This window comes from Microtus ochrogaster, chromosome 8 (assembly GCF_000317375.1).
Source record: "Microtus ochrogaster isolate Prairie Vole_2 chromosome 8, MicOch1.0, whole genome shotgun sequence".
NCBI classification, from domain to species: domain Eukaryota; kingdom Metazoa; phylum Chordata; class Mammalia; order Rodentia; family Cricetidae; genus Microtus; species Microtus ochrogaster.
In genome coordinates this window covers 69,048,519-69,061,894 of record NC_022015.1, presented here as the reverse complement: position 1 = coordinate 69,061,894, position 13,376 = coordinate 69,048,519, and the positions used below count along the sequence as shown (strand labels likewise).

At 45.4% G+C, this 13,376-nt stretch overlaps 1 protein-coding gene across 1 annotated transcript in view; it reads right to left on the bottom strand.

Moving 5' to 3' along the window:
- Positions 1-5,818: 5,818 nt before the first annotated feature.
- The window catches only part of Lcor (ligand dependent nuclear receptor corepressor), a 108,125-nt gene continuing 100,567 nt past the window's right edge, over positions 5,819-13,376 (bottom strand). The window contains exon 9 of the mRNA XM_026781688.1: positions 5,819-13,199. Within this exon, the coding sequence (XP_026637489.1) occupies positions 10,221-13,199 (2,979 nt within the window). The 3' untranslated portion in view covers positions 5,819-10,220. The remainder of the gene's footprint in view (positions 13,200-13,376) is intronic.

Below are 13,376 nucleotides of genomic sequence, written 5' to 3'. Positions count from 1 at the left end.
GTGACTGAGTGTAGCTGTGGGATGGACTGGTTCACACCATGACTGAGTGTAGCTATGGGATGCACTGGTTCGGTGGTGATCTTAAATAGACCCACTTCCAGCAGAGACAAAAGGATCCAACGAAGCAGATCACAGCTGAAACCCTGGCAAAGGCAAAGTTTGTGTTCTGCCATATTCCAACAGGGTCACAGGACTGGACAGCACTGGCTGGCCTGTTCCCTCCCTGTCCTGTCACCTGGGATCCCACATTGTTTCCACTCTATTTTCTCCCCTGAAGTCAGTCATGATGGTTTAGGGTAGTGCATACAATGCTTCTTTATCCCCAGTCCCACGGTTTACACAGTCTGCTTCCAGCCATATACCAGTGGGGCAGGAAGCTGTGCTGTATTCTGTTCTCTCTCCAGTGATTACACAAACACACTTTAATATCAAAGAAGTTTAATACGCTGCAATAAAATAAGCGCCTGGAGAAAGCTCACAGAGTAGATGTGGATGTTAGCGTAATCCCTCCCACACGCTGTCTTCTAGCTTTACACCCCCTTCCCTCAAAACCACCCAGGAAATCCTTCCACTTCAACGTCAGTGTGGGCCCCCTTATCAATAACAAGAACACAGTTATCTATGTGGTCCAACAGGAAAAGCAAAGCACAGAAGCACAAAAAGTCTACAAGATTTCAAATATTTAAGAGACTTGGTACATACTCAAAGTTAAAATAACTCCAACTTTTATAGCTATACATACTGTTTTAAAGCAACTTAATATATTTTTAAATTTCATATATACACTCTCAAAGGTTCTTCAGGTGAGGTATGTAAACATTGTCTAATGAAAAATTTTCAATGTTTCAAACCAACAAATTCACAGCATACATTGAATTTTCATCTGTTAAAGACACAGTATTTTCCTACACTCACTAACAGTGGAATCCAGGCCCAAGATGTGTGCGCTGCTCTGCCAGGTGGCACCTGCAGACTCTTCTCACTTCACTAGTTTGGAAGGTGCTGGGGTCAGGGAGGGCTCAATCCTCCACAGGCCCGACTCTTGGGCATCTGGAGCACTAGCTAAGACTCACAAGACAGCAGAAAGGAGCGCATCCAAACACCTACAAGATTGACCTCGGCAACAATACCAGGAGGGACCAGTAAAAACTTGAGGAATGGTGGAGACTCAGCTCCCTGAAACGGAGCTGGATCTGCAGCCCCTGCCCTAAACTCATTCTGAAGGGTTGTGGCCTAATAGAAGCAAAATCCAATGCACACCTGAGCTTCAGTTAAATTGCATGGGCCTCCTAGGACCCCCAGGCCCCTCAAAGGCATGGACACTAGCCTAAATTAGGGCACTGGGCTGTGCTTTTCATACAGGGTGGGGTTGAACGTCTTATGTTGTAATGCATATGAGAAACTAATGCCATGAAATCACAAAGATGACTAGTGTACACAGGCACTGGTCCCGGACCTTGGAGGAGCTCAATTTTGAAAACCACTTGTTCCCTGAGGGTAAACAGCAGGCTTACATTGAGATTAAGTGAGGCTAATGTGGGGATTTTCATTACAAAATACCAAAGACTTAGGAAAGCTCCAGCCAGAATTTCTATCTCACCTTCGTGTATCATCTACAAGACCCTCCCCTCCCCCCACCATAAGTAGTCACCTCCCCAACAACACAATGCAGGGCAAGTTCTCTCCTCTGCACACTTTTGGGCGCAGCAGTGGAAAGTTTACCTTAATGCACCCACTTCAGTTTAAAAAACACTAGCGAATCCCAAACACCATCAGAAATATAAAAAAATTAAAAAAGAGAGAGACATATCCAAAAGCCTAAAAAGCTACATCATTTTTAACAGTGGTTATCTGGGTGTGGATATCTGTTTCAGTAAGTTTAGGACGGTCACAAGGAAAGGCTGCTCAACAGAGTCGGACACACTAAGAGCCTAACTAGACTCTAGGGACCACGGACATTTCGAGCTGAGGCATAGAGGCAGAAGGCAGGACATAGGCTGGTTTCTAAAGGTAAGTCAGACAGAGCAGGGGGAAATATAATAGGCCACATATGTTTCTCGGGTAAAAATTCCTTACATTTATTCTATGGCCAAATGAGCTTTGTCTCATCTGTTCTGCAAACTACAAATTCCTGGGAAATCACTAACCTTTTGATTGGTGAGTCCACTTTTGATGTGTCTGGTGCTGGGAGAGTCCCCACACACTGCTATATTTTTGTGACATGGGAGCGTGCAGAAGAAACAGAAGCAACAATTCAAGTAAACCAGCCTCTTAGAAAAGGCAAGAGGTTTCGCAAGAGCTGTCCCCCAACCTGATCCTCTGAGACAACAGGACTGGTCAGCACCTGGGGTCATATTGCTATGGAAACACATCAGAAAGAACACCTGGAAATCTGCTCTGCAGACCCAGGCACTGACCAATTACTGTACATCTGTATATATATATATATCTATATATAATATATAACACAACCAGATGAGAATAGGGGCAGTTAAAGCTTGGATTGGATGGTCCATTACAGATGCAATGCCCCACACAGCTCTCAACCTGCTGGTTTCATTTCTTTCTCCATGAGTGAACTGTGTTACAAAAGAAGTTCACTGCTCAAAATATATTCTTCTACAATACAATGCAAACCAACATCACTCAGAACATGAGTCTGTATACAGCACGTGTAATAAATATTCTTAGAAAACTATTTACAGCATTACATCTTGTGAACATTTAGATGAGAACAGAATCTACTTTCTGCAAAAGTTAAAAAAGTTTTGACTGTCTAGTTCAGTGCTAAATTCCCTGGCACCTAGCTACCCATTCACATTTCATCTCAAAATCAGACTTGCTTACAAAGAGCATCTTAGAAAAAACATTCTCCAGCATTGCTGTTCGAGGGCCTTCCTTGTTTAGAAAAGACAAAGGAAGGCTACAGGAAATACGCAAACTACAGTTCAAATGGATGACAGTAATCTCTACATACCTGGTCTCCAAGCACCCTAGAGTCCTGGAGCTGCAGGTCAATCCAGCCATCCTGGCACGGTGGCCTGGTGACAGACAGGGTGCCCATGGATGAGGCACAGGGAAAAGGGCCATGCATAACCATGAAGCATTGGTTCCATGACGTCTAGGGTGCTCTGAATTGCAGACCAGGAGTCCTGAGAAGTAAAGCTGAATACATTTTAGAACCATGGGTTACAGATGGGTGGGACAGGGCCACATCTGCAGATGCCTGATGGGAAAGGGTGAGGAGGAAAGCCAAGGTGTTCTCAAGTGTTGCCAATATGCAGAAGGTGATGTGTGTCTCCTATGGATGTATGAAAGGGTCATTCTCATAAATTCTGACAGTCAGACTAGAAGCTCATACTGGCAACCACAGTCGTTTCTTCTCATTGCATAGGCATGAGGCTGCTTGCCACAGGACTACAACCAAGGTCAATGTGTGTTCCCTGCACAGGTCGTGGAAGTGAACAGCTGAACGTACTAATGGTGCATGTGTGAGTTGGGCTGTTGGGGGAAGCCCCGATGCTGGGCTGAGCAAAGTTACAGTCCTTCGAGTCCCACTCTGATCTGGAATGGAGCATCAGTGGGAGAAGCATTAAGGTTCCCAATCTATGTTGTGTCGACCCAAATACAGGAAGGGGTTCAAGGTTACAGCCTCCTGCCATTACTGTGATGTTTAGGGGGTTGATGGCTAAGCACGAGAGTTGGGAGAACAGACGGCAAGAAGTTTTTGGAAAGCCCTTTTGACAGTTAACTAATTTTGTTAAAATAAATACTTTGTATAGAAGCATTTGAACAGGAAAATATCACTATTTACACAGTAAAATAAATTCCACAATGATGTGTATAAATATGTACTCTATATATTTGAAATCAATCACTATTACAGTATCCTAGAACAACTAAGAATGCAGAAGCCACTAGTGAAATTAATTACCCTAAGATACAGTGGCTCTAGCAATAATCCCTACCTGTGGTATAAATATACAAAATTATGCCAATCTTATTTGTATAGTATCTTTATCATAAATGCTTCCAAACACTACATACAGCTCTAACTACAACACAAGATGTTTCATCATGGTACCAACTGGAGTGGGAAAAAGGTGATCACTGAAGGGCATTCAGACACAGCCCACTAAACACTGTGAGAATCTAGCAATGAGAGAAATTCTTCTCATGTGGCATGTATGCATTCAGAGAAGCACTTGTGGGGGGTGTCCCAGAGAAGATGCCACATAGCAGGAGGCCAGAGGCAGGAGGGAAAAGGAAAGGCAAGGTACCAAGAATGACTCCCCAAATGAGGAGCTGCTTCAGGCTTGACCAAGTTTCAGGCCTGACCAAGAGGGCCCTAAACTTGTCTTGCCTAAAGCTGCTGGTGCACGGACGAGGTGCCGTTGGCACACTGGCCATGTCAAAAATGTGTGGCCTGGACTCAGGTTTCAAACACGCAAAGATCAGCCACTAGTATTCAGAGATATCGAGCAAACTTGAGAACGTAAACCTGCACATATCCGATATACAGAAGACAAATGAGGGCTACGGGTGTGAAACTACCAGTTCCTGTGCTTTCAGAGAGGCACTACTGCAGGCTCTAAGTCCACTGGAAATCAGCATGTGCCAACACTGCTGGTGGAATGTCTCCATCAGTCAGGTTCATTGTGATGCCTAACAAAGATGACTGCATGGTTTACAAGACTGTACTTTAAACTAGACCCTAATAGACACGGTGATTCTGCAACTCATCAGCGAGTATCTAATGAACAGAGATGCTCTCCTTCTTCCTTACAAACACAATCAGGAGTGATGCAGCACAAAGCCAACCTTGTGCTGAGACAGACAAGCAAGATACCCAACGGACTACAGCAATGCTGGCCTATATGCACAAAGAAAACATGTGCCTAACTGCCCACACAATTTGATAATGACTTTTTGCAAAAATCAGTACACTGACCTAAAAGGCCAAGGAATAATTTTTCTAGGTAGTGTGGACCACATACAGTTTGTTAGTTTTATTATCTCCGCTTGTCCACTTCAAAAAGTGTAAACCCATTCACTCAACCTCTGGGGTATTCTAATACCACAGGCACTTGGATGCTCTTTCAGGCAGGCAGTCTATGCTTTCAAGAGGCTTACAAACTGCACAGCTTGTTAAACAGGACAGGCCCACAGGGTGTGGAAGCTTCAGGGTCTCTTTCCTTGGCACGCAAGTCTGCTAGAGGAAGAGCTGGGCCCAGAGCACTGAAAGACACCATCCTAAAGCTTGGGAAACGACAACTCCAGGAAGAAGGCAACGGTCTCAACTCCAAAGACAAAAGCATGATTACAGACAGCTTTTACATACTGCTCACCAGGTAGTCCCTTGAGTGCAGAAGAATGGGATGCTGCCAAGAAGCTGGCCCTACAATCCATCCCTTGTAGGGGAATCATTTTGAAAGCTGTCTCAAAACACTAGTTTCCTAGTTCTGCTGGTTTTAAGTTTTTAAAAGTCTTTCTTTGCAAAGGATTTGGGAGCAAGCCTAGGGAAAAAAGTACCTGCTGCATGGATATGAGGACTGCTTTGGGAATACATACAAAGATGTGACCTCATATTTCAAGCATTCTAGCATTTCAGTGGATAGTGTCATAATGAAATACAAAACAACAGGAAGAATTCAAAATAATTGGGCAAGGGTCATAGCTCAGTGGTAGAGGTCTGCCTAGCTTCTATCAGGGCCAGAGCACTGTCCACTAGTTAGGGGACAAGGTCCCCATTTTTAAAATTTTTGACATGACCTTCGGCTTCATTCTGGAATGTAGAATATAAACTTTTTTTTTTTTTTTGGTTTTTTTCGAGACAGGGTTTCTCTGTGGTTTTGGAGCCTGTCCTGGAACTAGCTCTCGTAGACCAGGCTGGTCTCGAACTCACAGAGATCCGCCTGCCTCTGCCTCCCGAGTGCTGGGATTAAAGGCGTGCGCCACCACCGCCCGGCCCAGAATATAAACTTTTATTTGAGTTTCAGGGGAGGGGAGGACTAACACTCTGGAAGCTGACTGGATTTAATGTAAAGATAGAACCCAAAACTCCTTCTATAGCAGTTCAAAAACTACCATTTTATTGTTCACTTGCCTTTAATAAAATTATTTTGAAAGTGTGTGACTGAAAATAGATCAATGGTAATACACTGGTTGTCACCAGGCTTTTGTTTCCATGCTGGGAGCCTTTCCCACAGCTAACTGTGGCATTGAGATTCAGAACCAACAGAAGTGTTAGCAGGTAATCTCATCCGGACAGTCTTGGCGTATTTTAGTAAACAAGTGAAGCTCTATGATTAGACACTATGGGAGACAACATGCAATAGTCCACACAACTTAAGAACTCCAGAGGCAACTTGGTCAGGGGTTCTGGTCTATAGACTGTGGTGGCTTCATTGTGGGGACGGAGGGAGGACTTAAAGGTAGACACACAGCTTGTTAAGAGTTGAGTTACTCTGAAACTGTCTCAGTGATGTGTCTCTACAGCAGGAGCATACAGAAACGTGCTTAAGACAACTGAGATGGGGGGGGGGTTGTGGGAGACAGAGGGTGTGAGGCAGAAGAGAAATGGGGGAAGATTAATTCCCAAAAGGGATTATTTTCTCAAGCAGGGGTCAGCAGGCTTTTTCAAAGATACAAATAGTAACTATTCTAGGTTTTGTGGGCTTCCTGACTGCTTCTCCAAATGTTTAATCTGCACCATGGACAACCAATAAGGATATGGACATGGTTCTAAGTTAATAAAACTTTATTTATACATATGAGTAGCCAGCCCACAGTTTACATGTCTATGACAGCTCAAGGGTAAGCTAAGAGGAGGCCTGCACTGGCTGACCTGAGACCAAAGGGATGTTACCCAAACAGACTTCTGGGTAACTCAGTCTGTTTCTAGTATTATGACAAGCACAGACTTGCTGATGACAACACCACAGCATCTCCAGTTTGCATCACAGAGCATGGAGTCATTTCCTGTGGGACTCTTAGGTCTGCTAACCTAATAGAAACACTGCTCATAAATGAGTGACAGCTGTGCTCTCAGTCCAGCAGCCATCACAAGGCTGGAGACAGGCCAAATCCTGACTTACAGTGTCTGTCTTAAGGTGATCCTTGCTGATGAGTTACGTGCACAGGAGATGCAGAGGGTCCCCGGGGGGAATGGATGGCTCTTTTCTCTAAGCCACTACAGAACAACGAGGCACAAACCCCACAGCTTGACTGTGGTTTAGATAGGACAGGATCAAGTCTTCAGTAAAGAACCCCACCAAACAACAACAAAATAAAAACAGCCAAACCCAGAGAATCCCAGGAACTAGCAACTGTGGGTCAACAGACTCAGGTAACATTCCTATGCTGGAAGCTACTAGAACAGAGAAAGCGCCTGGGCAAGATTCTGAACCCCAGCGAGACAGCAGGCCTGTCACCACAGCAGGCTGCACTTTATGGATGCCACAAAGAGCTTTGCAGCTAGCTTCATGGACATCTTCCAGATCCTGAACAGAGGGAACACTAGTCCTTTGGCATCAACTTCAGCTCGAGCCTTAGATAGCCACTTTAGAGAGCATAGGGCCAGGAGCAGAACACCTTTCAGACTTAGGATCCAAACTGTGCAATAGAGTGCAACACATATGGTGGGAAGTCATATTTGAAAATGGCTACAGGAAGGAAGGAGAACCAAGAGTGAGAGCCAAGCCCGGAGATGCTGAAGGGACAATTTCCCAGCTATGGGTATAGAAAGGTTTAGAGCTGCCATCAAGTTTTGATTTTTTTTCTTCTTCTATTAACAAATTAACCAGATCAGCAAAAATGAGTTCAATAAACGTGAAACAATTAAAACCCTTAAATGTCCTAATTTTGTAAAGTGTGCATCTACATAAATGCAGTCACTACTGTTAAGTGTAAGCCAATTTTAAAGATGCCTACTGCACTGTTACGTGGGTACGTAACAGACGCTTCCACACGGCTCCCGCAAATGCAGCCTACTATCTTGAAGCGAGCTTTTAAAAATGAAAAAACACACTGGGAAAGTAATGGAATGAATTATGAACTTGACACTGGAAGTGTCCCACTGACTTATTCCTCACTCATCCCTCTAACTTAACCCAAGCCTTACAAGGGTGTGGCCAGGGCGCCTTATGTGCAGGCATCTCACATTAGTAAGCTTGGCTGTTTAAGTCACTACAGCAACAATATCCAGTGACAACTATAGAAAAAGCTCTTTTAAGCCTTAAAACCATTTTTAAAATATTAAATGAACCTACTCAAAACATATTAATGCTTCTGTGCAACTTAATGCTGAGGAGGAGTTTCGAGCACGCACTCAGCAGTCTCATGATAGGTAGCTTGTGAACGGTCAAGGTCAAAGATAATAATAAAAAGAATAATGGGGGTGGGGAAGGTAAGGGGAGTGAAGGAGGCAGTGAGGGAGGAAGTCCACGAACGTTCATGGGGCAGAGGTGACATTTAAAAAACATGAAAGCACAACTTTCATTATCTGTAAAATTCAACACAATTCTCAATTTCTCAAGAATCAAAGCTCCAGTCCTACCCAATTATCAGAAGTTTCCATTATCTGCAGCAAACCTTTAACAATAGCAAAATAGGTAGAAGGCCTGTTTTTTTTTTAAATCAATCATGATTTGCATATAAAAGAAGTCCATCTGGGTTGATCTAAAAAGATCTGAAAGAACCTAAGTAGGAACTTTTACTAAGAACAGGGCAGCAGCTGTCCATGCAAGCCTGTGATGACAGAACATGTCAAAGCCGACTGAGGCTTTAGCAACCAGGTGGTTTGCTGACTGGCCCGAAGGAAAAGTCAAGTACACACTGTTATAATGGAGCAACGTCAGAGGCCCTAAGTAAAGCCAATGGGGCTGGTTTTGGCTCTACCCAGGAAAGGCAAACATCATCACTTTCAGTTATTGCAGTTCTCATTTCTGAGCCATGGGACAGAGTGACATGCTATGGGGAGAATGGAACTATCAATCAGAATAGACACCCACTCCAGGCAAGGCTATTCATTCACATCAGGGAGTCCCATCTGAATGTCACTCAGCGTGGATGGGGGTGTGGCTCCATGGAGATTCTGGGCAGCTTCTCACAGCTGCCTGGGACTCTACTGCACTCCAAGTCGGCTGTGAAAGTGGTATTAGGGATGCGTATGGACTCCGCTTACAGATACACTGCGTGGGGAAGAGGGAAGTTTACTGTGAAACTAGTACCAGAAGACACTTGTGGCCAGCAACTACATGCAGATGCACCCAGATGCATATGCACAAGGCTAAGCTTTCCTATTGCTGAAAAGAACATTTTGACTTTCACTGCATAGGGAAGTACTCTGTGTAAGAAATGAGACAAAGAATAACTCATTCTAATGGTCAAATGACAGCTACAAGATGAAAATATACACAAAAAACTTGAACAAAAAAAAAATGGGACGCAAACCTCACAGAGTAAGTAGTACTACCATGCTTGCACGGCCCCACACTGGAGGGTGACACAGTTAGTAGGAACACAGTTTAGGAGGGGGCGTTTCTAGCACAGCTTTTGTCCCATGGGCACACAAATTAGAGAACATGATCTGAAATGATTAAAAAAAAGGATGAAGGGGTGATAAACAATATGAGTTTTCAGAAGGAAACAAATATTAATCTTTTATAATAATTATAAATCCCCTGCATTCTCCACATACCATAGAAATGATTTGGTTCAGCTTTCAAATATCACTCAAATAAAACCCAAACAAGACAGAGAGGGGAGTTGTGCTGCGGTCTGCAAGGTGCACCTGTCCAGGGGCGCACAGGCAGCTGCTGCCGGCTCCTCACTCGCTCACGCATGCGCAGCGGTGACCTCCTCAGTGACAGAGCAAGTGCTTGTGCGTCAAGTATAAAATACAAGCCTTTAGTCACATACATCAGCTTCTTAGCTTTTGTCAAATTTTAAACAAAAAGGATAAATAAGGCACTGTACTTCTTAAAACAAAAACTGCTTGGTTCCAAGTTTAAAACCCAAGGAACAACCAGAATAGAATGTACAACTTCCCTTAGCCATGGAGAAGTTCCCTTCTCTAACTGAGATGCATTTTCTGCCATCTCAAACTGGTGTTCTCTGTAACATGAAAGGCTTGATAAGCTTATAAAAGCAGATTTTGTTAATGCAAAATAAAAGGCTCCTTCTATAGGTCAGTTCCTCTCTCAGCGGCCATCCAGCTATCACTTGGCATCTAACCGCCTCCGTTTGCCCTGGGAAGAGTCCAGTTTGGCCTTGAGCTTTCTCTTTCTCTGGGCAGCCCGGTTCTCTGGGCTTTTTGTCAAGGGTCTGGCTCGGCCCCTACCACTGCTCAGCTTCCTGCTCCTCCTTCCGGCTTTTGGGGGCTTTGAAGAGGCTTCTCCTGTCCCCCTTTGTTTTGCAGGCTTTGTCGGTGTGTCAGAGGCTGCAGCAGGATGGCTAGACATTTTGTTTGCATCCTCTCTCTCTTTCCTGGAAGGTGGGCAGCTCTTCCCAGGAGCCTTTTTACAGATCCTCACTTTATTCTCTTTCAAGGTCATCTTCCTGGACAGTTGGCCGACTCTGTCCTTTGCAGCTAGCTTCTTGGCAGAAAGGGCTCTGCTGGCTTTTGTTGCTGGCCCCTTGTCCTTATCATCCCGAGTGCCATAGCTGTCTGCTCTTTTGCGCTTGTTCTGACCTTCTACTCTAATCAAGGTTTCAGGCATCTGCTTCCCTCTTCTCCCCTTGCTTCCTTCAGCCCTCTTGGGGTTGACAGGAAAGCCATCTGCACCCACCTGGAGGGCCAGCTTGGGGGACATTAGCGGGTTGATGCACACGCTCTTTCGGCCCTGCTTAATTTCGGAAGCCCCACCCAGTGAGCTATCCAGGCGCTGGGCTCTGAGCTTTCCTCGAATATTAGAATACTTTCTAAGGATCCGTGTGCTGGCTGGAGTAGGCAAGTTGGTGGGAGGATGGCTATTTCTACCTTCCCTGACTTCCTCCACACTGTCTTCACTGTTAGGGCCGAGGCTGATGTCACTGCCAGCCTCTGGTTCTACCCGGCCAGAATTCTCTCGTAGTTTAGCCCATTGCTTTTGTGTTTTCCAATTATTCCTAGCAGGAATGGCTCCAGGAAATTTCTTTAAGTGTTTTTTCAAGCGTTCTGCTTGTAGTGAACTAGGGTACAGGGTGGAAGGAGGGTACTTCTGAAGAGGGTGTTTAACAAGGGGTACGTCTCCTGGAAGACGAGTATTTAATTTCTTCACAATCACCAGAGACCGAGTTTCTGTTGTCTCTAAGAACCACTTACAAATATTAGACAGTTTAAAGTTCGTCATAAACAGCATCTGAACAGGAGAGAACTTCTGCACCTCCAATGAACCCCTGCACTTCCGTGACCTCTTCTTGCTCTTCCAAATCTCCTTCAGCTTGTCGGACTTGCTCCTTGCTCTTGCTGTTGGCTGCGCTTCTTTCTCCAACTGGATCCAGCCCTTCTGAACTTTCAGGTACTGGGCGTTGAAGTTGGCGATCAGCTCCTGGTTCTCTTCCTCTGCACACCATCCCATGAACTTGGGTTGCTCCTCCACCACCGTGTCTGCATCATCCTCATCTAAGGACTCCACACTCTTGGAAGCTTCATTTTCCTTTGGTGCTGGATTGACTTGTGTGACTTTCTTCTCAGAAGCCACTTTTGTAGTGTCCAAGGCATCCACACAATGATGGTTGTGTCTCAGGTTGTAGGTTGAAGACGGCAATCTCTTAGGCCGTGTTACCAATTTTGATGGCCCAGGAGAATCAACATTCTGACTGGCTGATATCCCAGCTAAGTTAGATGTAGCAAGGCCAGCGTCATCTTTAGAGTGGGTGTCCTCAGCATCTACCACACTCACAGCGGCTTCCACATCCTGTGTGGCAATGTGTCCCGGCTTCTCTTTTCCCTGCTCTGGGTCCCTCTTACAAGGAATGCTTTCTGAGGGCACACGTGCACCTCTCTCATCTAGTTTGGGCCAGAGACTGAGTTCCAGATTCTCCCCAGGCAGTGGCTGGCTGACTGTGGTGGGGTCACTGCTTGGGGAAGTCTCCCCTTCTTCTCTTTTGACTTCCTTTGCTAGCAGGCTTTTAAGAGTCTGCCTTGTGATGACTCCCACTCCTTCACCCTCCTGCTTGATATCTTCATCCGAGGAACGTTCACTGACACTGGGGTTTTCAGTGTCCTCCAGATCTTCTCTATGGATGCTGTCAATCACCGAGCCCTCAGGTGTTGCCCCACCAGAGTGCCCTTCTCTTTTAGAACGCTTTACAGTAGGATTTTTAGAAACCTTGATTTCAGGGCAAGCAGTGGATGAATCCAAACCCTGGCTTCCTGGGCACTTGTCAGCAGAGGATGACTCTACAAGCTGACTTCTTAGGCACCTATCAGAGGCCTCAGGGAGCTTTTTACCCTTTTTCTTCTTGTCCACATTCTCAGGTGAGTCAACATTTGCCTGACTTGGATCATTTTCTGATGAGTATCTTACATCACTGTCAGGCATCTCCAGCTGTCCTGCTTCACTTGCCGCCTCACCTCCCTCAGGCTCACTTGGGTTCTCATCACTGACAATGTTGCTTTCCAGGAGGGGCATGGCGGCTTCTAGCAACAGTGTCTCCCCAGAGATGTCTTCAGTTTCAGCCTCGGTACTGATGCTTTGGTCGTGCTCAGACAGTTCTAGACCTAGGGGAGGATCAAAATCCACAGTAGGACTTTCATTTTCTGAGCACAGAGAATGCTCTTCTCTGATGACTGTTTCAGGAGAAGACTGAGGTCTATATAGCAGGTCTTCACTGTCTTCTCCAGAGATGAAGGGGGTGCTTCTGGTTGTGGGAGCCAGGTGGCACTCCTGGAGTGTATGTGTTTCATCTGAACCCCAAAGAGAAGCTGATGGCTGATCTTGCTCAAGGAAAGATAGTACACTTGCTGTGGGAGGTGAGACCACAATGCTACCTTCTGGAACATCAGGCATATCCTCATCAGGCAGTGGGGCAGGCAGAAGATGTGCTGGGCTATAGGTTGTGGTCTCTCCTGGCCTAGGGGAGCTGCTAAGATCCTGTTCATTCACAGTAAGGCAAACCTCTGGCTCCCGATGCTCTTTAGCTGATGACATGTCTTTGTCTCCTTCTTCAAGGGCAATGGTTCTTTCCTTCCTAGAATCATCTGGGGTATCTACCTCCAGAAGCTGCACACCTACTGTGGGAAGCTGCTCATCTACTGTAGAAAGCTGCTCATCTACTGTAGGAAGCTGCTCATCTACTGTAGGAAGCTGCTCATCTACTGTAGGAAGCTGCTCATCTACTGTAGGAAGTTGCTCATCTACTGTAGGAAGTTGCTCATCTACTGTAGGAAG